This window comes from Eulemur rufifrons, chromosome 7 (genome assembly GCF_041146395.1).
Source record: "Eulemur rufifrons isolate Redbay chromosome 7, OSU_ERuf_1, whole genome shotgun sequence".
Lineage (NCBI taxonomy): Eukaryota > Metazoa > Chordata > Mammalia > Primates > Lemuridae > Eulemur > Eulemur rufifrons.
Genome location: NC_090989.1, coordinates 59,237,661 through 59,264,805, shown reverse-complemented (window position 1 = coordinate 59,264,805; position 27,145 = coordinate 59,237,661). Strand labels below are relative to the sequence as shown.

General features: G+C 37.0%; 1 protein-coding gene across 2 annotated transcripts in view; it reads left to right on the top strand.

Moving 5' to 3' along the window:
- LSAMP (limbic system associated membrane protein) overlaps nt 1-26,876 on the top strand; it is a 595,694-nt gene extending 568,818 nt beyond the window's left edge. Inside the window, exons 7-9 of one of the 2 annotated variants that reach the window (XM_069472647.1) lie at nt 2,160-2,195; nt 20,315-20,347; nt 26,779-26,876. In XM_069472647.1, the coding sequence (XP_069328748.1) occupies nt 2,160-2,195; nt 20,315-20,347; nt 26,779-26,876 (167 nt within the window). The remainder of the gene's footprint in view (nt 1-2,159; nt 2,196-20,314; nt 20,348-26,778) is intronic. The other variant, XM_069472648.1, reaches the window with a different exon arrangement.
- Nucleotides 26,877-27,145: the final 269 nt, after the last annotated feature.

Below are 27,145 nucleotides of genomic sequence, written 5' to 3'. Positions count from 1 at the left end.
AAAGGACTGTCTTGTTAAGCGTTAGTACCCATTGGTTATTTCTTGTGGTGTTCCAGCAGAATCAGCCAATAACACCTCCACCCACCCCACCACCACCCATTTAGCAGATGAGAAACCAAAGCTCAGAGTTAGGGGACTTGCTAAGAGCCACAGCACATAGTACTAGGGCCAACCTCAAGGTTCTGTTCCCAAAACCTCCCAATCAGCTGCTAAGCATGTTCACCTCTTCAAGTATTATCAGACAAAGGAAAAGCACACAGCACCAAGGTTTCTGTCTTCCCCTACTTTTGAAAATCAAAAGTTGGAAAATTTCTTTTATATTTTAAGTGGTATTTACTTCACTTTACACTCTAACAAAAGCCCACAAACCCTGGCATAAACTATAAAACAGCAGCAGATTAATAGTGGAAGGATTAGAATAAAAAGCTAGGATGGGGAAGCATCTTAAGGAAAGGTAAGTCAATAGGATGGAATTAAGAGAATGAGAATAACTAATGGGGCATGGTAGACCTAAGATTATGATGACAGGGTGGAGCTGAGATGGTAATAGCAAGCTGAGAAGCAGTTGAAAAGGCCATGAAAGGAGGGTGGGTGAGATGATTTAGCAGCATAAATGGTCTTGTGGAAATGAGGGCAGAGTGCATTTACCCAGCTGTGAACAGTGTGATGAGAAAATATTAAGCTGAGTCATTTAAGCAGTCTGAATAATAATAGTAATAACAAAAATAAAATACAGTAGAAAGAGTATAATACGGGACAGTGGTCTCCAACTGCTACATAAATGCTGGAAGCAGTTTAGCTATTTATTTTCAAAGCTGGAAACTTAATACCAAATAACCAGTGGAGGTTTAAATCATTTTTCTACTTGACACTTGTGTAACTAAGACACAATTGTTCACTGGGCTATTATTGACCTGCTCCACCTTAACACACCTAGGAAACTTTCACATTTAAGCTACAACTTTCAGCTAAGCTAGAGAAAAGCTCATTCTGCAAGGAGACTGGGTTTTTTCAGTGTCCAGATGTATCAAGTACCAAAAGTCCAGGTAAAGTCCACTCTTTCTAAGCTTATGGTAAAAGATGGTAGGTAGATCAAATTTGAATATGCACATAAGATTTTCTCTGTATGGTTTTGAATTTTGTTGATTTTCATCTCCCATTGGTCTTCATTTAACCAAGCTGCTAGGAGAAATCTAGAAAAGTATGTGCTAATCATGTTGCTCTATAGTGCTTGGGGGTAGCAAATAATGCATCCTATCTCGAAAACACCATTCTACCTTTCCGAAAGAGCCTCAGAAGAGGATTTAGAGTTAAACCTGGGTTTTTAATGAGATAAATGAAGGTTGTCCTGAAGCCTAAACTCTGTCAACACACTTCAATTTATGGTCAGTATCTTAGGTATGGGACTGTGAGAGACTTACAAACTAAAACCTCGGTGTTCAAAAGAAAAATACTTCTTATTATACAACAGTATGTATCGCCAAGCAAATTTGATTGGTTTATCAAGTTTCAGGTGAGATTGTAATATTAACAAGAGAGGGAAGGATTAAGAAATAGCCCAAAAATAAAACTCTATCATGCCAAGAAACTTATTACCTTAACATTACTCCTGCACTGTTATTAGTAATAGGGAAGTAAAAATCTGAGGGAAAAGTTGAGTTAGTATTTCCCAAAATAAATTTTCAGATGGTTGGCTAAAGCTGGTGTGAGCTGTGGGCTTAGAGAGAAGAAGTTCGCAGCTACCATAGGTCCATATGTCGTGAGCTGAAGAGATAAGAACCAGGACCAACATGAGTCATCTGAATTTGATCACTGCTCTAAACCCCCTCAACACCCACTCTCTAAAAAGATCTAAAATCGTGGTGGTGGGTTTTTACAGTGGAAAGTAGGATTTTGTATGTAGAGTTATCACTATCACAGTCTGATGTTGTTTCCCTACTCTAGCTAAATTTTTTAAAGGCTTGATATTTTTAATTTTACTTATAGCTCTCTTGGATGCTTTAGTATTAACAAGAACAGTCATATGTTTTGTGGGCGATAAGAGCCTATAAGCATGGAAATTTACCTGTTTCATAATTGTTTGAATAACTAAACATGAGAAAGATGTATATATATATATATTTAAAGTCTCCATGATGCTTACTATTTTTCCCCTTTAGAGCGTGTTTTACCCACAATCCCCCACCCCATTCAAGGTCAGTATGATTTTTATCACTGTAGCTCTGTTACTGGGTCATTCTCCATCATCTATAATGTACAAAGCATACAAAGGGGTAAAATACATTCACAAAATTCACATAAAATATAAATCTTTTTTTCCCTTAAACCTTCAAAAGAAAGTCAATCAGTTGCACCCACACCTGTTGATAAGCATTTAACAGATCTGTCACCTGACCTAACTTCAAGTTGGTCAGTACCTGGGAAGACAATACTAAACTCTGAAAGCAGTTTTTTCTCCAACCAATATTTATTACAAGTAACTGTGAACTCACATATTTGAAACACAGCCAGTTAAATTCTCTAGCCCACAAAAATACAAATCCTCTGACTACCCTCACATTTAGAGGTTTACATAACACAATCCAAATCTGAAGTCATTAGTATTACGGGTAAAAATTAATTTATAGACTGCCAAAGGTTAAACTCAACCAGATTAAAACAAGGACATTGCTTTTCCTTAAAAATCTTGGCCAATTCAAAGGTTTTTCCTTTCAAACATAACTATCTTAGAAAATGCAAAAAAAAAAAAAAAAAAAAAAAACCCAGGGTAGTCATTCTGTACTCCTTTTCATAAAACTTTCTACACACTCAAATAAATATTGCCTTCTACATCACATTTAGATGCAAGTGCAGCCACAACTTTCTAGCTTAAGGCTATTTAAAGGCAAATTGGCAAATAAAATTAAAACAATACAAAAAAATCTGAAATGAAACCAACCTACCATTGAAATTAAATTCCAGAAAAGTGATTTGCAAATAGCACTCAAAGACCTAAGAAAAAATGGAAACTAGGCCATGCGGGGCCTAGTGTGGAAAAAATAAATCCAATTAAATAAGATTATCATACCCACTATAAGGGAAATGTGCTCAGAATTAAAGGTAGAAAGCTGCCGCTTTAAAAGTTTGAAGATGAATCATGTTTCATTAACACTTATCCAAACTAAAAATTAGAGCAAAATTGGCTGTAGATATTCAGAATGTCAATAATGTAATGTTTTGCATATGTATGCATCCATATATATGCAAACTTATTTTAATTATATTTTAAATAAGGATTGCAAAGTTTCAAGGATCAACTAGACAGCTTAATAAAAGAGTTATTCTTAAATTTTAAGAAGGGTCCAAACTATTTTTAGTATAAAAGCTTAGAAGAACTCTGTTGAATAAAAAACTTCCCTAAAACAATGAAATCTGTCTTTTATCCCAGCCACTAAAAAAAGACTGTTAAAATGTTCTTGTTTTTTAGACTTAACATGAAACTTAATGTTCATGGAAAATATCCCATTTTGAATTCCTGACATGCCACAATTATTTTAAGACATTTATCTTCTTGTGTTGCTGTGGAGATTGACACCATTTTATCAGCTTGCCATCTTGCAAATATCTTGATATGAAAAACATGCACACACACATTTGTCCCAATGGATAATATTTCCAAAGAGGTCATGCTCCATCCAAGATGAGCTGTGTACAGTATCACTGAGACTCTAGGTGTCCTTTGTGAGAGCAGTTTTACAGCCACAAACTCAAATATTTATCTGATGAAGCATTATGATATGTGTAACATTGAACAAAGTGAAGCCAGACACCGTTCACAAAGGACGACTGTCGGTTATTGAAAGACTGTCTGGATTAGGGATGGAACACTTGGGATTTTGTTGAACTTTGTATTTCCCACAAACTGAATTGTTGATTGGAGAATGACCCTAGTTTGATTTTACATTGTAGGTAGACTGTAGTTAGCTTTCTTAGATCCACTAGTTTTTAGAGAATATAGTTTATCTTACTACTAATACTTTGGGCTTCTGCTAGTGGAAATTGGAAAGCTGTTCATTGAGACATGGGATAGCTGGTGAGTGAGGTTGCTACACCCTTCTTAAGTTCCCTGTTCTTTACAAGGACTTTAACTTCCTAGGAATCAGAATCACTTTTCTCTTCCTCTTCTTAATCAAGAGGGAAACCCATATGAAATGCAGTTTCCCCTGGAAAGAAACACTAACAATAGAATACTTAACCCCTATTATGATGCCAATCGAGCACCCAAATGTTTATGAAAAGTATGCCTTCTCATCTAGTTATGTGGTCATAACTATAGTGCAAGACACCTTCACTTAGGTAAATATCACAGATTGTTATCATCTATATGAAATCCTTAATTTCATCCCTGAAGTGTTAACATGTCTCTAAGCAACTGATTGATATAAATGACCTGAAGAATTTTGAACTGATTAATTTCCTTAAGATGTTTTAAAAGTAGGAGAAAGCCACAAAGATCCTTTTCTGTCCTCCCATCATAAAAAAGAGGACTTTCCCTCCTTATTTTCAACCTAACAGAAATATACGTTTCATTTCAGCTGCTTCATTGTTAACAGCACTCATTGGAGGGTCTCCTCAGCTATCCCCACCCTGCACAGCTGATCAAGCTGACAGGGACGCACAGTGGAGTCACAGCAGGAACGCGGTCCTAAATCCCTTCAAGCTGTGATTAAACGAAAACAAGGCTCAATAAATCAAATGCATTTCCCTTGGGTTTCCTTCATCACATTGCTTGATTTTCTGCAGTGATAATAATAATACTGGAATTACACCAAAGGGTAATTTGTATTGGCTGTGGCCAATCAGAAATTTTCAAATGTCCTTTTTTCCTGTGCCAAAAACAAAACAAAACAATAAACCACTAGTTTCCCTGTTTCGTAGTTTAAAAGATATAAATAAAATAGTGTTCCATCCTTGATCTGTTTCTGATAGGTGTTTTTTCCCATTAATTTTAATTTAGGTTTATTTATTCTGAAATGTCTTGAATTGCATAAATTTGCATAAATACCCCTGACTACATTGCTGCAGAAAATCCACTGAATTGTAAAATGAGGAAAGCGTAGGCTCTAAATGTCTGAGGGAACTTTTCTCACTTTGTTAGGCTCGAATCATTTCCTGAGGCCTCTGAATACTGGGCAGTGACAGCATTTCTTCTCATCAGCTTGCTTGCACATGGCCCTTCTTCATAATCCGAGAGCACCAGAGATGCCCTCACGTTGAGAAGCACTGTGGGTTTGGAATGAGGCAAGGAAACCAGCCTCAGAAAGTTAAAATGAAGTGAAATCAGGGAAAAGGACAAGGACAAACAACCATTGTTTTGGTTTTATAACTCTCGAGCAAAGAATTCCTTTGAGCTCGGGGCTCTCTGGGCTCAATCAGCCAATCCTTTTCTGATTACTGGTACTTTAAAAACAAAACAAAACAAATCCTGGAATGTGTCTCACTTGTTTGCCTCCCATCTGATTATTTATCCCAAGTGAACAGCCTTTCCATTCACTAACCCCGTGTGGCAAGTGGGTTTGGGAAATGTTGAGATTATCTTCCAGGTTCAGGCATGGCACTGGGTTTGTTGACAGCTGCTTGCCATTCCGTCCCTGTTTTTCCATTGATAAAACGCATTGCACATGGCTGGGTTTGCATGATTAATACAGCTGTCCCAAGCTTTCTCCGAAAACAAAACAGCACACCCCCCCCAAAATTAAAGTTAAAAAAAAATTAAAATCCAAACCACAAACAAATCAGGCTTGCAGAAATCTGAAGTCAGCCTGGCATGTTTCCTCCAAAGGGAGAGGGATGTTCTTATGGGCATCACAATACCCTGGCATCACAGCAGCCAAATTCTATCTATAGTAGAAACAGGAGATGTACCTTCCCTCACCTGGTCCTCTCAGGAATGGGTTCTTGAAATTAGTCTCCAATGGAATAAAAGGAAAAATTGAGAAAAATCCTGAACATATCCCACACTGTGAAGATCACTGGACAATTTCTATAGTTTTATTTATTGTCCATAGGGTAGCATCCTGCATATTAATAAGAAAATCCTTCTTTTCAGTTCCTTAATATAACAATATTTCACCTTGTCTAATAAAGGTAATATTAATAATAATAACAATGGCTGACATACATAGTGGGCTTCTCATAACAATAGAATTCTAAGGGCTTTTGAATGTAGTAACTCAATTCATCCCTGCAACCCTAAGAAAGTAACATGCATCTTTTCCCACACTTTTTAACCACCAAAGGACATTCAAATTTCAATCTACCCCATGCTGTACCCAGGCACATATATAGATCTATAGTACATTATAAATAACTGGTATGTATATATTCATGTTTATTAAATATACATCTGTCCAATGAATTTTAAACATTCATGTAATTTATTTTATGTATTATAATGTTTATAATACAGAATATTCAGTTACTTTTACATTTTTACAAAGTCAATTTTCAAATATGCTCAACACACAGAGAGATGTATGCCCAACTCACACAGATTTATATGAAAATATTCATCTTTAAAAACACGAGCTGAGCTATCTGGCATCAGCACATCTAATTTCACACACTTATTCAGGCTGATTTACATACACACCTCTATTAATCATGGATAATTACTAGCATTGTTCTCCGTAATTCAGTTTTTCCAACTGTGAAATGGGAAAGAAATTATATTTTTCATGCCTACAAGCTCAAAGTGGTGTTTTAAATAATGTACAAAAGAGAACTTCAAGTTCCCAGAAAGAAAGCCTATTGAATTTAAAATAATCATATTCAGATACACATATTTCTTATAATTTTTAAAAGCACTGAAATTTAGAGGTACGCTTGTATCATATTGCATGGACATTAGCTAGATATAAGTTCAGTGTGCCTTCATTATAGTTTGATGCATTATGGATTCCAAGGATGTCTGAAATGCCCACACTGCTACCAAGTTTAAATATAGAAGTATCCCAAGGCCAAATAAAAAATGACTTTTTATTATTCTTTTACCAATATCATAATATTACACTTCAGAGGAGCTGCAAAATTCCACGGTTCCTTATTATGTAGCACCCACAGATAGACTTACACAATTCCAATGCATGCCCGGTGCCTGTCATGCACATTAGCACATGTCATACTAATCCAAAGTCGTCAACCTAAAGAACTTGCCTGTTTGCTGGACAAGGGTATAAAGCATGTCCTGGGAAGGATTTCAGTTTTTAAATATATCTCTCCTTTCCCACTAGCTGGCAGGAAAAAAGGATCTTGTTTCTGCTGATAGAACTTAGGCAGCCATGTCAGCACAAATTTACCATGAGATCATTGGCCTTGATTAATACACATGAAATAATGAAAATAATTAAGAGTTGACCTTAATAACTGATCCCCTGGCTCCTTTATTGGGAACAACAGTCTGATTTCCTCCTGATTGGGAACCAAATGGGATAGTTGTACCAATATTTCACGTGGAATCAGTAATTCACTTGTCAATCCAATAATTTAGACCCAATTGTACTAGGTAAGGTATTCTTCTCATTTCTGTGTCTTACCTCTTCCCACCTCTGTACTCTTCCTTCTGCTCTATTTCCTAAATTGTTCTTGTTCTCTCCCTGTTAAAATTTGCTAGCAAGAATAAATCTGAAATTTATTCACACCATTATTTAAATGTCCAACAGAGGCTGGAAGTGTTATTTCTTTCAGAATTTACATTTAGCTTCAAGCTAAATAGCTTAAAAGCCTATATTGTCAATTTAAAGATAGGAAAATTTTTAGTCTTAGGACTCATTTCTAATGCCTTTTCCTTGTTTCCTAGTTTGGATTTGCCTACACCAGTCGCCCTTTCTGGGTGATCTTTCTCTACTTACGTTTTGCTGTGCTATTTAGATTGCTGGAGCCAATAGGGACTTGAAAATGAATACTTTTTTTTTGAAAATCCAAGCATCCACTAAATTTTAATTTGATGGAAATATTGCTCTTCTATGTGCTTCTATGGGAAAAAAATCTTTCAAAGTAACAATTACATTTGGGGATTAAGTTTAAGTAATTGGCAGTCTTGTCTTTTTAATTAAAAGGAATAAAGCTGCCTAAGAAGAGCTCAGTGAGATTTACAGTGGAAAATGTTGGCATACTGCCCCAAAGGGTGAGAAGACCAGGCTCCTGAATGGACAAAAAACTGACACAGGCTCCTCCAGTCTTTAAAGCTCACCCCCAGCGGAGTTTGCTTTGGTGTTTGTATCACATGACATTTAGCATGAGCGTAGCAATCTACTGCAGAAAGCACTGCTGGGTGTGGACAGGAAGGAGGTCCTTTCTTTGGGAGCTTAGTTCTGGGTTCAGGGACATTGTATGGAGCTCTAGAGTTCCTAAAGGAAGTGGTAGTACTTAGAGTTGAAAAAAAAAAAAACCGAAAATACATATTCTTCCAAATTTTGAATTCTCAAGACAATCCCAGCCTCTGACAAATGTCATATCATAGCATAAAAAGTATAAACCTTAATTTTAGTCTTTCCTTTGGTTTCCTCTTTCTTTTTCACCTGAAATTCTTGTTTCTGATACCTATATTTCTTTATTTTATTTTTCTCTACATTTTTCACCATATTCACTTTGCATTACCTAATATACATGTTTGCTTTGACATCCTTCAAACAAAACCAAAGGGAACGTTTTGATAATATTAACACTCATTTCGAAACATTGGTTACTGGCCATGCCAGCACCATCAAGCCATTATGTTATCCCTTTTATCTGGAGGAAACATTGACTTCTGAAGAGGCGAGCTAAAGCTCAGTAGCAACTTCTCTTAACAGTCACTCTATCCTCATGATGTTCTTTCATCATCACAAGTTATTTGTAGACATTAAATTAAAGGAGTGCCTTTATAAGGGGAAAAAAACAATGTTAGAGATCCCACCTTACACTGGCCCTTGTATACTGCTGTGAAGAAACACACCTGCCGAGTTAGAACACAGCATGACATAATGAGTTTGGAATTCCAATTTAAGGTGTTTGTATGTACTCAGATGCATGATGGGAGTAGGCACACCGCTCACTAGGACTCCATGGAGAATTGTCAGCTTATATCCACCACAAATCAATGTGGGGAGAGACCTTACAAGTCATTTATCATGCTTCCTAATTGGACCCTGGGGAGCCAGGCACCACCATAGTTTACTGTATGTTTTGCTTATCACTGTGCTGATTGTAGAAGAAAATATTTCCCACATCTCTATAACACGTATGGACATTTAGCATCTAGACATTACCACTAACATAGTACCTTTACAATAAATCATAGCTATCAGTCCATTCTACTTTTTATCTGTCCCATACTCACAATAAAGATTCTGGCTTAATCACCCACCTCTAAACCTTGTAGTTGCAGTATGACTTTTTTTTTTACTGCCTAAGAGGACATTGTTTGGGGCAACAGAAGCATACTGTGGCTTTTAAAAAGCTGTAAAAGCAGTAGAAGATAACTGTGCCTTGGCTGGGTGTCCATTCTGTTTACCATCCATGCTCTTCAGCTCACACAGCAGTAAGCACTCCCAGCCATGTTCTATGTTGGAAAGTTGCTTGGCCATTCTAAAATGCTTTCTCAACTATACTTGGGGGTTTTGTATGACTTGGAAGTGTGTGTGTGTGGGAGGGGTGGGTGTTTGGAAATCAAAAATAGCTAAAAAAGAAAAGAAAAGAAACAAAGCAGCAACTTGCCCTTCTCTGTGGAATCACAAGCTAGAGTAACTTGGGAAATTTGTTTTATTTTTCTCCCTGAAGTTCCAGAACACAGGTAAGTTCATCATTGAAATCTGTTAAGTGGAGCAGTGCTGAAAAAGATGGAACGATCCCATTCATTGGAGGTTGGTCTTCCCTTGGCGGATCAACCTTCCCAATCTTGCTCATAATAGTATGACTTTTTATTCTGCATTTAGATGTACTCTCCACTTGCTTTTACCTTTGCTTTGTAGAGTTTCTTATAGAGTGCACATTTTCTTTTCTTTATGATTTCTAATCATTAGGAATACAAGGAAGAGCCTTCATTCTTGAGGGGCAGTTAAAACTAGTTTTTGGCACAGGTTAAGTTTATTTGACATGCACAGTGTTCTGATGACACTATTCATTTACTCAAAGGAATATTATCCTAGTACTTGCTCTGAGCTGGATCTTGGAGACAACAATGGAGAACAAACCAGGTATAGCCTCTGCGCTAATAGAGATTACAGACCAGATGGTAAAGTACACAATGAAGCAAGCAACCCCAGTAAACTTGGTTAAGTCCATGCTAGGATACCTGCAAGGTGTTTGGGGAGAAAAGAGCAGGGCACTTGAGCCAGCCTGGGCTGGTCAGGGAAGGCTTCCAGGTGAAAGTGAAGTTTATAAAGAAGAAAGAGGAGAAGATGGGAAGGAGCAGATCACCCCAATACATACAAAGGTCTAGAATCCAGAAAAAGCTTAACTAATAGGGATTCAACATTAAGTCTAATTAATTTTTAAGTCTAGAAAAAAACATTTTTTCCCTAATAGTTTTTTACTTATCCTCTTTTTACATCTGGCCTGCTAAAAACAAACAAACAAACAAACAAACAGACTAAGAAGGAAATGTGATAAACTAGTGGAGTTAAAGGTGAGGTATTTCTATAGTTAACAATAATCTATTGTACATTTCAAAATAGCTAGAAGAATAATTTGAATGTTCCTATCATTAAGAAAAAGATAAAAACTATTTAAGGTGATGAATATTCCAGTTACCCTTATTTGATCTTTATACATTAGAGGAATGTATCATTTTAAAAAAAGATTATTTCTAGGAAAAAAAAATAAAGCTTAGGGGTTAGGCATTTCTACCTCTATTACACTTTTAGGACAAAGAAGAGCTCATGTTGGCTTGATTGTGTAAACATGCACCAACACCATACACTGTGTGGTAGGGAGCACTATTGGGGGGCAGTTTTCTGGAGGATCCTGAGAGCCTATTAAGTAGCAGAACATCTAAAGAAAACTTACATATTTTCAATAGGGAAGATTGAGGGTAGGTTTATATTTTAGTTGTAGAACTAGGTTGTATGGAGCCATCAGTACTTTCAGAGAGTTGCACCAGAATCTGGCTATCATGTTATATTTGGAGTCAGTGACACAGCAGGAGTTAGAGATAAACCAGACTTGTTATTGAGGCATCCTGGAACTCCACGGAATAAAGTCCCTGGAGAGAGTCCAAAGCAGAGCTGCATTTACCAAGTTCTGCGCTGTGGCGGTTAGTGCGATAGAGGTAGGTCCAAAGGTAACTCAGAGCACACCTACATTTTTTAATCCCTTATCTTCTTATTTCCAGGAGCTTTAAAACCCCAGGAAATCTCACAAATTCACTTGTTATCTCCGCATTCAAATTCCTCAGGCTAGTTTCCTCGTTTCATGGTATTTTAATGTTTTTGATTTTGAAACATACAAAATGAAAATGCACATTACATTGATTAAAGACAGTCTTGCATCCTTTAGGATTTTGAATTTAAAATGTATTCTAAAATAGAATTTAGGGCTGGGAAATAGAAAGAGAAGAATAAGACCAGAATGGAAAAAAAATCTAGAGACCTATCCAAACTTGTATTTTAAATTCTTCTTATCAAGTCAATAAATGAAGGTACAGAAGGCTTTTTTATGTATGCTTTTAAACACAGAAAATATAACCTACTTTATGTTTTAACAACTAAGTTGAGTCAACAACTAAGTAGACTCGGGGCTGGGAGGTGATTCTTTTTTAAATGAGTTGACTGGTCTCTTAATTGTAACCAGGGGCCAAGGGCCAGGATTGTACACACAGGGACAACGGTGCATGTATGGCCCTGAGTACTTTACAGACAGCTGACGCAAATCAATTTACTTCTGAAATGTTTCTAATCTCATATATATTTTTAGGTGGCATAGCCCAGGGAAACCCCTTTATTAAACTTAGCCTCTTGGGCATTCTTGAACACTTTAATTCATTGATTATTAAAAATTAAACCTCTCAGGCTGAATAAGAAACTCAGGATGTGAGAAAGCTGACTTGGTATAAGAGACGTAGTAAAGTCTTCTCTTTCTGTTGAGAGTGTTTAGTGAGACTGCACTTTCTGTAACAATCCATATCACTGCTGAGCAGAGCCCGCAGTAGTTCAAGTCAAATCATGCACCTATACTTACTCTACAGGACAATCACCTGGTGCATCAAGCCTCTGGTCAGAAAGACCTCATAACTCATATGATTTGTTTTTTATTGCATTGTCATTTCATGCTGTTAAGATCATGCTGCTTAAAGAAATTAGGCCTCAGCCATCTTAGCTTCTCTTTTGTTTTACTGTATGATATCACTCAACTGAAAAATGAGGGAAAAAAATTCAGTCTTCTTGTAATGTTGTCAACCCAATGCCAAATAATTAGAAAGTGATTATTTTCTTTTCTCCACATTTGAGGGTTCTAAAAAATGCATTGATTTGTTTTTATAAATAGTTTTCTAGTCTGATAATAAATGTTATGCTTTCTCATTATGGAAGAATTTGAAAATACATGAAACTATAAAGAAGAAAATAAATATCCTATATGATCCCTCTCTTCAGAGATAACACCATTAATGTGATATAAATGAATGCTTTGTCTGAATGCTTGAGCTGTCAGTGGATTATAGCATGTTCAAGTTAGAAATCTAAAATATTCCCTATGTTTTGTCCTCTCCGAGGCTGGGCCTGTTTCTGTTACTTGTTCAAGGTGACAGCACAGGCAGACCCAGGAGCAGCCCTCTGCCCAGGCCAGGGTGCAGGTGCACTCCACAGTGACGACAGCACTCAAAGCCCTTGCAGGTCCAATTCAAACCTGACTCACCTTACAAGAGGTTTCCCTGGTGTCACCTCCAAGATTCTCAGTAGGGGGCCCCCTTTTGGGTGTGGGAGCTCATACATTCCTTCTCTAGAATATTAATATTTTCCCTTTTATAGATTTGTCTTTATAATGCAGAAACTTTTTATTTAAAATTTTTTTTCTCATTTCAGCCATTATAGAACTTTTGGGTTACAGAGATTTGGTCATCCAATTGATGAGAATAAGGAGTGAGGCTCAAATATTTTATTCACATTTTACAAAAAAAAAATCATACCAGCATTAATTTTAGTTCAGCTTTGTTCATTCATTCAACAAGGGGTTAGCACCATTTGTCTAGAGTTGCAATGTTCTGGCAAGTCTACCCATGCCTACTTCATTATTCACTCCTAAACAGCAGCAAACATCTGAAGTCCATTTCTGGACACAGTCAACTCTAGGAAGAAAAGCCCTTAGAGGCATTTGAAAGCAAAGTGCAGGATTCCTTTTTGGTGCAAATGTAGCTAAGGGAGGCCAACTTCAATATTTTTCAAATATTGATAACCTGCTAAGATTGCTTAGTTTCCTCAGCCAGTTTGATATATTCTCTTCGTTGTTGGGACAATGGTCCACCCATGAACTAAGAAAACAGGAAGAACCGTAAGGTTGTGATTCAGATCCATGTCTCTGTGTTGACTGTCCCACCCCTTAACTGGACCCCGAATGATTCCTGTGGTTCTCAGAGAGCATTATTCTAGAAATATTAGGCATTGGAGTTTATGAATATCATACATGGGAGAAAATCAAAAGCTCTAACAATCCAAATAGGAATCACAAGGCAAATTATTTTCTATGGAAAAAGAAAAACATAATAATACTTGTAAGCAGAAGCTGCTAATCCCTAAAGTCTGTGAATAGAGTGACGAAACCTGTGAGAAAGAAATGAAGAGCTTTCAACACGTGGCTTTGAAAACTGAGTTAATAAAAATGTCCCCCTTTTAAGCCATTATAATAATAGAGGTTTTATTTTTCAAAACCTAGGCTAATTAATTAATTAATAGGTCAGGGGACAAAACCCATAAATTTCCACAGAGAAAGCTTACCAATGTTACGCTTCACGTCCTTGGCATCAGTGAGGGAGGAAGCAGCAGGCAAGACATCAAATCTTCTCCTTCATTTCTTTTACTAAATGCCTGAATAATTTTAACCCCCTCTCTCACACATAATTTCCAGGCAATTGAAGGATAAAAATCCCTTTGGAATTTGGACTCCTCCCCTTTTGCAAACACAAATTCTTATTAATTCTGGCCCTGAAAAAAAAAAAAAGCATCATTAATTGTTGTAAGTCCTCTAACTATAATAATATGTCATTTTCAAAAGCTGCAGCACATCAGAGGATTGGCCTTATAGAAACAGTTGTATCACACACAAAGGGAGAGTGTTTGCTCATCCAAATGGCTGCAGCAGGTTAAAAAATGAGATGTTTATGTTCAAGTAAACACCCTGGAATTAGAACAACTGTGCAAACAATATAAGCATGCAAACTCTAGGTATCCTACATGTGACTGGAAACAAATGTTTATAAGCAGAAGATTAGAGGCAAATTGTCAAGAGTCAACAGTCAAGCACCAAAAATCAATTCTTCTCCTTATGGACTTTTTGTATCCTCATCTTCTTTGAATTTCTAGCATTCAAAGAAAGCAAGAATGCCAAAATTTTCCATATACTAAGATGTGAAAGTTTCCTAAGACAATTAGGGAGTTCCCAAACTATAAAATTTAGAGTTTCCAATGGAACACCTTTTACCTTTGCAAAACTCACTTTAATTTTTAGAAGGGAGGAGAGGAGAGGAGAAAAGAGAGAGAATCATACCACATAGTGAGAGATGAGAGGACGAGAGGCAAGAGGAAGAATAACTCTTCTGGCCCTTGAACAAAAAAGAAGCTTGAGATTTTATTTATTAAAATTTAAATTTTCATTAGTCATGAGGATATTTTTAAATAAAATCCAGCCCCACAGAAAATGTTTCACCTGCCCGGACTTGGGTACTGATGAAAGGACCTCCTGACTCCATAGGGCTCTTCAAATGACTGTGAATTATCAACAAAAATCTTGCCTTTGGGTTAAGTCATGGTTTCAAAAAGAGAATAGATGTGGTGTTTGTTTTCCCATTCTTGTGATACTTCACTTAGGAGGATGGTCTCCTAACAAACACCACATGTACTCACTATTAAATTGGAACTAACAGAGCAGCACTCATGTGCACAAATAGAAGTAAAACTCAATGGAAATCATGCAGCTGGGAGGGGGGAGGAGAGGATGGATAAAATCGTACCTAATGGGTACAATGTACACTATCTGGGTGATGGGTACACTTTTAACTTTGACTCAAGCAATACAAAAGCAATTCATGTAACCAAAACATTTGTACCACCGTAATATTCTGAAATTTTTAAAAAGTGGAAAAAAATTATTAAATAAAAAAACCAAAAATAACAATATTAACCTTATGTTATAAATATAAATATATATAATTATCTTTCTTCTAAAATTTTTATTAAATTTTTTCATTATTTTCATGTTACAAATGTAGTAAATGCTACCCTTTTTTCTCTTTATAAATTCTCTTCTAATTTTTTTAAAAAATTGATTATTACATTTCCTATTCTATAAAAATTATGCTTTTCCTATCATTTGCCCAGCTTTCTGTGGATATACACATTTAAATAGCTTTATATAATTAAAATAATAATAAATAATTTTTAAATAATTTAAAAACTTTTTTTTTTAAAAAAAGAAAATATCTCCCCTACCCAGAATCTTACCTAGGGAAGCTCCTGAGGTATTAAATGATTCATCTACTCATTCATTTATTAATGTTCTCAGACATGTGTTCAGCAAATTTACTAAATATTTGCTCTGTGTGAGAGAAACAGTAAGCTGAGGAGACATAATCGTCTATACCTATGAGAGAGAGGCTGAATCACCTGTTTTTAGTGGCACAGGTTTATCTAAAGAATTGAAATGATTGAAAGTCAGAAGGCAAAAACCAATTAGCATACATAAATTTATCAAGCCCCCTTCCTTTCCTAATATTAAATTTTTCCCCATTGCCTCCTTGTTCCACTTCCTCAGGAGCTAAGATCTAAGCACAGGACAATAATGCTTTCAGAGAATGTCTAGAATGTTTTCTACACTAGAATCCCCCAATGTTGTGTCCCTTGTATTGTTGTAGATTTATCTTTTTATATTATACTTTAGGCCTGCGTGGCCATGCTTGCTTCCTAAGTGTATTTGGTGAAGCAAGATCAGTATGTGGGAAGAAGTTTTCCTGAAATGCATAAAAATCATAGGTTTCAGGTATGTTCTAATGGATGTGTCTCTGGAATCTACAAGAATAATATCCCAGGCAACACAGTTTTATCCAAGAACATGAGATCACTTTTATACTAAAAAAAGGAAGAATAATTTTCAGTTGTTAAAGACCAAAAACAATTTTTTTGTCTATAATAAGAAGAAAGATTCCTTCTCAAAGAGCAACATTTCACGCCTGCTCTTACACTGAAAAAAATGTTTTTATTTCTCCCACTATTGCCACCTGGTGGACAAAGATGATTCCTTTAGACAGCACAATGGAACATATCTTACTATTACCACAAGATGGCAGCATAGAACTGAGTTTTCAAAGAGCGAGGCTCAAAAAAATTTCAGGCTTTTGCTCCTCAGTAGAAAATGTTCTGTTTCTACAGAGGAGAATGAATAGGAAATAATAGTACAAAATAAGCATTTCATTCCCGTTGCCTAAAAATTAATGGAATTCCACGTTTTAATATCATTACTATTTCATAAAGGAGTTGATTTATTGCAGGAATAGGAAGGAGTACCTAAAATTTAACTGGTAACTTATCTTGTTTTTTAAAAATATTTCAGGCAAGTGTATACTTTTTAACCTAATTTTTCTGATATTTTCTTCATACAGTGGAATATTTTGGAATGTTTTATATGCTCCTTTTAATCAGCTCTCTTTAGTTGGTTAATAGGGGAGAATATTTTCTCTAAAAGATCCATTTAGAACATATAGACTCTTACCCAAGCCCATGCCTGTGACAGTCAACGACCCAGGCAAATCGCTAGTCTTCTCCTGGCCAAACTGCTGCCTAATCAGTCTGCTTTCCTTTCACATTTTTGTGCTAGAATCTCCCAATGTTTTGTTCATTGTATTGTTGCGAGATTTTTAAATACATATAGATATATATATATTATTCTTTGGACCTATATGACCATGACTTACTTGTTAAGACATGTTTTCCTCTTGTCAGCAAAATTGCACTCAAAATTCCTTCTATAAGGGATTTTACCACAAAACTGACAGCAACTTTTATTTATTGAGCACTTACTGTGTGTCTGGTACGATTGTAAGTATAGTATGTTGATTAATTTATCAAATTCCAAGCATACATTTATAAGGGGCATGTTAATTGAACTCATCTTATGGATGATGAAACTGAGGCAAAGAGAGGTTAAGAGATAGCTTAAGCATTGGCCTTCCTGTCTGTTTAGGTTCCTGAATGGTCGCTGGGAATTTTTCCCTGTGCACCAAATATGGAGCAGGAGAAACGTAGTGGTCTGTACCTCAAGATGGTTTCCTCAAGAATTTATACCTCTTTGAGTAAAGAGTATCACTCTGGCTTTGGGGGGGGTCTTATAAATTCTAAAAAATGATAACCAAGAGGCTTGACCCAAGAAAGAAGGAAAGTTGTGCTTTGTACAAGAGCAGAGACTTCCAGCCAGTATTGAATCATTTAAATGTCCCAGTGATATCTCCTAGAGTTATTGAGGCCTTGCTTTTATTTAAAAAAAAGAAAAGAAAAAAAGGATATTGTGGAACAAGGGACTGGGTTCTGGCTAGAGAACTGGGAGTCCTGAATTTCAGTCCCAGCTCTCCCTCTCACTGTCTACGTGATCTCTCTGAGCCTCAGTTTCCTCAGATCTCAACGAGCTCATTCTCTACAGTGCCTTTTCAACAGTTTTTGTGGCAATATATTGACTTTAAAGAAAAGGTTTCAAAGCAAGTATCATGAAAGAAAACAAGTGGCAGTGTTTAATACACAACTGAAACACCAGTGGTCAGATGATGAGACGCATAGAGAAAATTGTCAACAGGTAGACACTGTGGCTTTGTGTATGCATAGGACCCGGTTTCGTTTCTGGGATGAGAGTAGTGTTAGTTGCTGGCTGCTAAGAGAGGAGAATTCTTACTCTATTTTTCTGTATGGACTTGCAGTGTGTTACATTGTTAATTAGAAATATTTGCAAGTATCCGACTTCAGGGACAGAAAGGCAGGCGCTGATGTCTTTGAGCAGCTTCAGAAGAGCACCTGGAGCTCCACCAACAATCATGATTTAAAAAAAAAAAAGCATTCAGGCTGGACTCCCCTTCTACATCTTACCAGTTTAGAGAAACTGTCCTTATGTGAAGATACAGTTAACTTTTAAAAACAGTCTGGCTAGCACTAGTTTTGCTAATGCTGAATTGGAGCCAAACATCTTCAGACTTGAGAGAGTAGGACAATTGTGCCCTTCTTTGCAGCCAGCATAAGAAGGCTAGAAAATGGCATGCCGTTTGCGGGCTTCTCCTAGTGACCTGCTTTGAATGGACAAACAGAAAATCTGTGAGGGAGAGGATTAATAGGTTGTGCTGAACCTTGGAAACTTTGCAGACCTGATTTCAAAGATCTCACCCTTTAGTGCTAAATCAAAGAATAAAGAATTTAGCTACTCAGATTCCCCATTGTTTTAGGTTAGGAAGATGCTTGGCATGTATTTACTTTTCTCACATTTCAGTGATTCTATATTTTCTATTTTGGCCCATTACTCATTCAGAGTGCCTGTCATGCCCTGGCTGGGCTACAACAGTAAAAATAACAGATACAGCCCCTGCCTCTGTGGGACTCAAAGTCCAGTGGCGAAGACAAGGATTAATGAAAGCATCAGACAAATACATTTGAAATTAAAATGGATATGAGTTATATGAAGGAGCACAGCACTTATAATAAAGAAACCTAATTTTATCAAGAAGACCAAGAAAGACTTCCCTGTGGATTGGCAACCGAATTCCAAGGAATGAGTAGGATTTCTAGCAGAGATTTCACTGGGCTATAGGCACTATGGCTGAGAAAACATGGTACCATGGAGAGTAAAAGGAAGTCTCATAGGGCCGGAATACAGGGGTAGATGACAGACATTGATGAAATTGCACAGATGAGGGACTATGGAGAGCCGTGAAGCCATGCTAAGGATTTTGGTTTTTACTCTGAAAGTTGCAAACAAGCATTAACAAATTTTAAACAGGACTGTAAGGTGACCAAATGTCCAATTCAAAAGGCTCTCTCTAGCTAAAAAGTCTAGTCACTTTACTTCTTTAATGAAAATGTGTTACTCAGGAATGCAGGACTATGTCACAAAGAAAAAAAATCTGTTTCTCACAGCCAGTTTGGGCTCCTATATCTGGCCACCCATTAAGTTGATCCTGAGATTCAAAGTGGTAGCCTACAGAAACTTTACATATTTGCTTCTAAAGACCTAAGAGTAGTGTGGTTTACTTGGTAAAGATACTTAAAAGAGAATCCAAATATTTGAGCTATATGAGCTCTTCCAATTCTGAAATTTATTTATACATTCCACATTAACTGAATGCCTACGACCTGCCAGACTCTAATCTAAGCACTAGGGGACACAGTGGTGGACAAGACATCCACTGTTGTTGCCCTCATGGCGCAGTAACTATAAACAAGCAAGTAAGTAAATGTGTAACATGATGCCAGGTTAAAGATATGTGCTATTTAGATTAGCAAAGCAGAGTGAAGGGATAGAGAAAATAACAGGCAGTACTATTTTTGATAAGGTGATGGAGGAGTCCTTCCTGAGTTGGTGACATTTTGGCAGAAATCTGAATGAAGTGATTGAGTAAACAATACAAAGACCCAGGAAAAGAGCATTCCAAGCAGATGAAAGAGAAATTGTAAAGATTTTAAAGTTGGAGTGGACTCCGTCTTTTGGAAAAAAGAGCAGGAATGCCAACGGGCTCCAGTGGAGTTTGGGACAAAATGGTAGGCTAGGGTTAGGGACCAGGCACACTCTATGATTCCACTAAATTGCAGTTAAGAGTACTTTCACATTCCATACTCAGAGTTCTTGTGCTTGTCCACGCTCATAGCCTGTAGCATCAAGTATTAGTAGCTGCAAATCATTTTTTGTCACCTCCAACTGCACAACATTTGTTCCAATAGAACAATCTCTTTTCATTTGCCTTTCTCTAAATCTCTACCTATATCTGCTCCTATTAAAATGTACTTTCTGCCTTTTCTCTCATTCTCCTTTCAGTGGAGAGTACCAAACTATCTTCATGTTTATTCTCAATTGATGAAGAATTTTTTGTTTGTTTTTGTTTTGCTAAATGTTTCTTTTTTAGAAATTGGCACCACCGTGCACTTCAAGCAAAAAGGTATGGTTCTTATTTCTGATTACCTTCTATATGGCAAAATTAAAATTTTGCAGCAGTATATTGTCGTCTTATATACTTGAGTTTATTTCAGTTTAATAATTTTTGGTGATAATTTCCATAATATATTTGACATTTTTTCCCCAAATTGTGAACTGTTTTATTTACAAAACATCTCTGATCCAAAATATGACCCTTATATTGCTTTTTATAGTTACTCATTTTTAAATCCTAGAACTGAGTGAGCTATTCTCTGCCCCACCCTCTCTCCCCTACTTTCCCTAAGTGTCCACAGGTAATTGTTACAGAGTTGCATTTTTGGAAATGCTCACTGTCCAATGGCAGGGCTCTGAGAAGGGACAGACTATTTTACATTCACTTGTTGGCTATTCAAATAAATATGTCACTGAAGGAAGCAGAGCAGTGTCTCTTAAAATGAAACGCTTGCAAGTCAGTATTTCCTCCTGACTCATCATTTTCCCAGGTCTTCACAACCCGTGGGCTGCTGGGCTCTCCTAGAAATGCCATTTTATACCATCCAACTATCCCACTTACCATATTGGCCATTGACACATACGCCACATACTTTTTTCTATAAGGACAGTGCAACCAGGTCAAAGCTTCATAAAATAGGCCATAAATGAAAACAATTACTAATTCTGAGATGCCCCATTTACCAGTATGATAGATTGCAATTTCTAATGGTGTCTAATCCCAGACCAGAGCCACAGGTGCACCTGTGTGGCCAGATACCACCCTCCTTATGTCCTTGTGGTCACTCACTTGATTGGTATTAATAATTGTCCCATATTTGGATGTCTTCCTTTCTGAGTCTCAAAGAGGTAAGACAACCAGGATCATTCTCAAATGAAGAACAGTGCAAGCTGAGTCTTATGGGACTAAGGCCCAAGCAATGATTCAGAGCCACAAGAGCGATCACAGTAGACAACTCGTTGGTTATTTCCAAGAATGGGCCAGTGCCCTGTTCATGGCCAGTTCTAGCAGATCCCCTTAGAGGCCGCAGGGAAGAGACAGCCAGTAATATATACTTGGGAATAGGGTCATTCGAGGCAAGGAGGTATAAAATATTATCCCTTTCAGCATTTCTTCCTTCCCCAGTGCTATGATTACCAATTATATTTGAATCTTAAGTGGCCAGGGTTATATGTGATACATTAGGGCTTTGATGTGGATGAAGAAACAGGGCATAGCACTTTTTTAAATTTCAAAAACCATGTGATAAACTGCTGGTGCCACCAGAAAGAATTCTAAGTATTGACCTAAAATTTCCGTGCCAAAATACTTGATGCTATTTTGATGGAGAAGATGTAATGATCCCAACTTTACTGTGAGACTACTTCATCCTTACCAAAATCTCACCTACAGAGAATTGAGATGATGCAAAAAAATTTATGTAGAAAGAGCCCAGATTTGATTCTGAGACCCAGTACTGAAAGAAGACATCAATACAATAGTCCCCTCCTTACCTTCAGGGGATACATTCCAAGATACCCAATGGATGCTTGAAACTGTGGACAGTACGGAGCCCTATATATTATATATTATGTTTTTTCCTATACATGCATATGTATGATAATGTTTAATTTGTAAATTATGCACATAATTTATAAATTAATTTATAAATTGTGCACAGTAACTACAATAACAATAAAACAGAACAATTGTAGAAATGTACTTTAATAAAAGCAACTTGAATGCTCTCTCTCTCCCTCTTTCCCCCTCCCTTTCTCTTTCTCAAAATATTTTGTTGGATTATAGGCTTTAATCCCAACTCACTCACCCAGAAGAAGCTGTACTGTCAGAAAATGGACAGCAGGTGGCGCCAAAGTCAGTCTTATCAGGCTTCCCTTTAAACATGGCTTCCCAAGACACAAACGTGCTGTAGTATGCACAGCTAGATATCAAAGGGAGAGATTTAGGAGATTCTGCAGATTATTGTTCACTTTCATTTAACAATTGTTTTATAAATTGTTTAGATTTTTGTTCTATTTTCAGTTATTCTATCAGCTTTTAACAATTATAAAAAGAATGCAAACTTAAACCCCTCTGGCCTTTCTTCTCTTCTTGTATGGCTGAACTACACGCAGAAATAGCGTCATTCTTGACCCTAATTTCTTAATGGCTGACAGGAATGCCCAAGAATCACTGAGGGCATGCTTAATGACCACGCTGAATAAATCGAGTCCCAAATTTAGGAAAATGGGCCCTAAGTACTGAGGAGAAGCAACAGAAAACTGTTGGCCAGATCTGCATTACAAAGTGTCTCCAAGGAAATGCTCTCTAAAACAGGTGTTGAAAAATCACCTTGTCCTTTAAGATTTTATTGAAAGACAAATCAATTGGATCAGGATCCTGCATCAGATTTGTAATGTAGAGACTTACCAGAAAATTCTCATATCCCTCAATTTCAGAACGTTTAATCAATCATGCCCGTAATCACAAATCCCCTTGCATTGTCATGGCAAAGTGCAATCCAGCATTTACCTTGACACAGAATCTCACTTACTTTACCCTGGGATTGAGAACCTTGATCTAGTGTGTTGACTCGTGGTTTGCAGTCTTGCGGGGCTGAATTTTACCCGTTAGGACCAACATTAAAATCCTTGACCCAGTTCAGAAGCCAGTGCCTTTAATTCAGGTTGATATATCATCCCTTTCTATAATCCAAACTTCTATGTTGATACTAATAATACCACTTACTGAATGTTTACCAGATATCACACATATCAGTGTGTATGCACACATATAACACATATATAGAATGTGGTTAAATACCAAGATATTATTTTGGTCTGCTCTATGAAAAGCATGCAACAAATTTTTGAATCGTAGTTCTATTTGCCCATCTATTCTTAAGGCTAATTTATGTTTGCAGACTCTTGCTTTCATTATATCTGTCAGTATATGAAAGCACTTGCTGAGCCTGGCCATCTGGCTTAGGAAATAAGATTTATCATTTGCATTTCCACAAATAAGCAGAAATTTCATAACTATGAACTAAAACATAATTAATGATTTTGCTGATTATTCTCCCCTGAAATAGCCATTAACTGAAGTTGTCTCCTATGTAGTCATATATATCTATAATTGCATACACACTTATGATGATTCTCCAACTATCACCCATTTACTCTTGTATTTTTTCAAGCCTATTTATTTACTCTCAAAACCAATTATGAAAAGAGAAAGTCATATGAGCACATTAAATAGCTATATGAGAGCACTTAATAAATAATAATTGATAGAGATGAAGATACCTTTAACAGATGTACAAAATGCATTTCAAATACAGTCATGCATCACTTAACAACTGAGATACTTTCTGAGAAATGCATCATTAGGCTATTTCATCATTGTGTGAACATCCTAGCATGTACTTATACAAACCTAGATTGTATAGCTTACTACACACCTAAACTATATGGTATATCGTACTGCTCCTAGGCTACAAACCTGTACACTATGTTACTGTACTGACTACTGTAGGTAACTGTAAGACAGTAGTAAGTGTTTGTGTATATAAACATATCTAAATATAGCAAAGTACAGTAGAAATGCAGTCCTATAATCTTATGGGACCACTGTTTTATATGTGGTCCATCTTTGACCTAATCATCATGTGGCACATGACTATATATTAACATAATAATACTATTACCAATAACATTAAAGATAATTAACATAATCTATGATAACTAGAATATCATGTAAAAGTAACAGTTCTGAATTATGTGTACTAAAAGACCAGTAAGATTTGTGCATATCATGTGTTTATATGAGTCTGTATGTAACATATATACTTCTATTTGTGTGTCTGTATATATGTGTGTGTACATGCATTAGCAAGACTGTTCTTTGTGAACATATTCATCCAGGTTAATATATGAATATATTATATTTTTAATAATGGAATTTTGACTTTCTCAAATATTTACTACTATCCAAGTAAAATGATAAGACTAGTCTTCACCCTCCCCAGATACCACTCAGCTCCAGGACGTCTGAAAGTTAATTGAGCCTGGCCTAGCACTAAAAATAAGATTAAGGAAATTACAGAATTGCTTTCTGAAAACCTCTTTCACACTTCCCTGGTGCAAAACAGAAATCATTTGTGCTTAACCCTGTATGGCCTTAATTTTTGTGTAGTTTTTCTCTGTTTTGAAAGCCTCAGTGATACACAAATGCAAACAAATGTGCCAAGGAGTTCATGCCATCTCATATAGAGAGAGGAACTAGAAGGTTAGACACACAACATTGCCACTAAGAGAGCTTGAAGGTCTCAAAAATTTAAATAGGATGGGGGTGGGAAACATGGAAGGAGGGGATTAGGAAGTGCATTGAGCTGAGACTCAAGACGTCTGAACTCGAGTGCCAGGTCAACAGTTACTAACCTGGTGCTGCATGCAGGACACAGGATCTCACTGACCCTCAATTCCTCATGAAAGGCGTGGACTTGAAGATAGCTGAGTGCCTTTTGTTAGTATGATCCTATTACTTGATTGAATATTTAATTTATTTATTCTATGTTGCACACAATACAGCTCATTTTATACAGTAACTATGTTGCTCAGTTTGTATATGTTCATATTTTTATATTAAGTAATACTTTTTAATATTCTCAAAAAGGCATTCTAGCCAAAAATATGCTATTGAAAATCATTTTTGCAAAGATAATAGTTGTTATCCTTGTTTTTGTTTTTTGTTTTTTGTTTTTTTTGCTGGCTATTTTAATGAAACCCATGTTTTATTTGCTGAAGGTCTGACAAGATACTCACAGGCATCCCTTCACGGTGTAACTTCACTTTGTAGTGGTTGCAGGCAAAGGCTCCGGAGCCAGACACCTGGGTACAAACCCCAGCTCTTCCGCTTACAAGCTGTGTAAGCTTGTGCAATGCAGTCAGCCTCTCTGGGCCTCTGTCATTTCACTGTCAGACAGGTGTCACCACAGCACCACCTCATAGCATGGGTGTGTGCTTATGACAAAGCATTTATAACAGTATTTTGTAGTAAGTGCTAGGCAATCATTTGTTGGTAATGTTTTATTGTTGCTGTTGCTTTTATTGTTTACATAAAATATAAATTAGGAGACCATTCTCGAATTCAGCATTTTTCCCTGTTATCTACCTTCAATCAAATATGTTTGTAAACAGTTCCAGAAATATTCACGTACCAGAGGATGCTTCCATTGTACTTGCAGACCATCGAAGTTTTACACAAACACACACACATAGACACACACACGCTGATCAATCTGCAGATGTGCCCTTGGAACTTCAAAGTGACCCATAATTAGTCACACCAGTTTGCCTTTTGAACATCATTGTTTAAGTATGTAGTCAAAAATCCGAAAGTCTCTGTAGTGAAAAATACTAATTTTTCCCTTTAATGGAATGTGAGCAGAACTATACAAAAGGAGAAAATATAACAAGCAAAGCAGAGGAGACAAGCTCTTCAGTTCGACCTACAATTTCCATCCCAACCCCCCTCTTTTCATCAACACAAAACCCCTTCTCCACCTTGCTCTCCATCCCACTCCTCCTCTCAGACCAGACCCACAGCCCCCACATATCATCCACCTGGGGAAACCCAGGGTGACAGCCAGAAACACAGACTGCACTTTCAGGTTTAACCTGGACAGGTTCGAGTCTCAGTTTTGCTCCTGGTTTGGACCTGCCTCTTAACCTCTCTAGATTTATTCATTTTTATTGTTGTCTTTGCTTTTTAAAAATTTTTTTTTAATTTTTATGAATACATCATAATTGTGCATATTTATGGGTATCTTTGCTTTTGGTTTTGGTTTTTAAAGTGACGAAGAAGGGGATGATTCCCTGCTGCCTCTTAAGACTCTGCAATGTATTGACTGTTTTCCTACCTTGCTATCTAGCCATAAACGTTACTTTGAAACGATTCCCCTCCCCATTAACAAATAAATAATTACTGCTTCTCCCCTGGGATAGAAGGGAGTCATGGATTGGTTCCCTGTTTTATTGATGGAGACGCTGTGATGAATTGGCCGGAAGAGCACACGTCTGGCTGCTGAAGGACCCCCACCAACGCTTGGCATCTTAATGAGCGACGGCGTCACAGAGCCACGCAGGGCAGAGCAGGCAGGAGGAGGCTGGGTGCACAGGAGCCCGACGCACCATTAGATACATTGGTGATAGCCAGTTTAGGGACTTCTCCAGCAAGAGCATTTTGTCTTTAGAAGTGTTTCAGCCAGTGCTATTCCCTTAAGATACTTGGAGCCCCAGGAGGAGAAGGATGTAGGTTTTGAGCCCTTCTTGGGTGGCACAGAAGCGTGACTTTGACACGCCAGAACCTGGCCAGGGCTGACCGCTGATGCCATCAGCTGGAACATGGAGTGGGCCAGATGTAACTATTCTCTTTTCTCTCTTTCCTCTTTTGCTCTGCAGGACCTGGGTCGGTGAGAGGAATAAATGGATCCATCAGTCTGGCCGTACCACTGTGGCTGCTGGCAGCATCTCTGCTCTGCCTTCTCAGCAAATGTTAATAGAATAAAAAAGTTAAAAATAATTAAAAAAAAACACACAAAAAATGCGTCACACAGAATACAGAGAGAGAGAGAGAGAGAGAGAGAGAGATGGGGGGAGACCGTTTATTTCACAACTTTGTGTGTTTATAAATGAAGGGGGAAATAAGAAAATGAAAAAGAAATACAACATTTAAAACAATTTTACAGTCCATCAATAAAAATTTAAGTATAATTCAGGGTGAAGAAAGTTCTACCAGGATATGTTTATATCTACTAATCGAATGTAT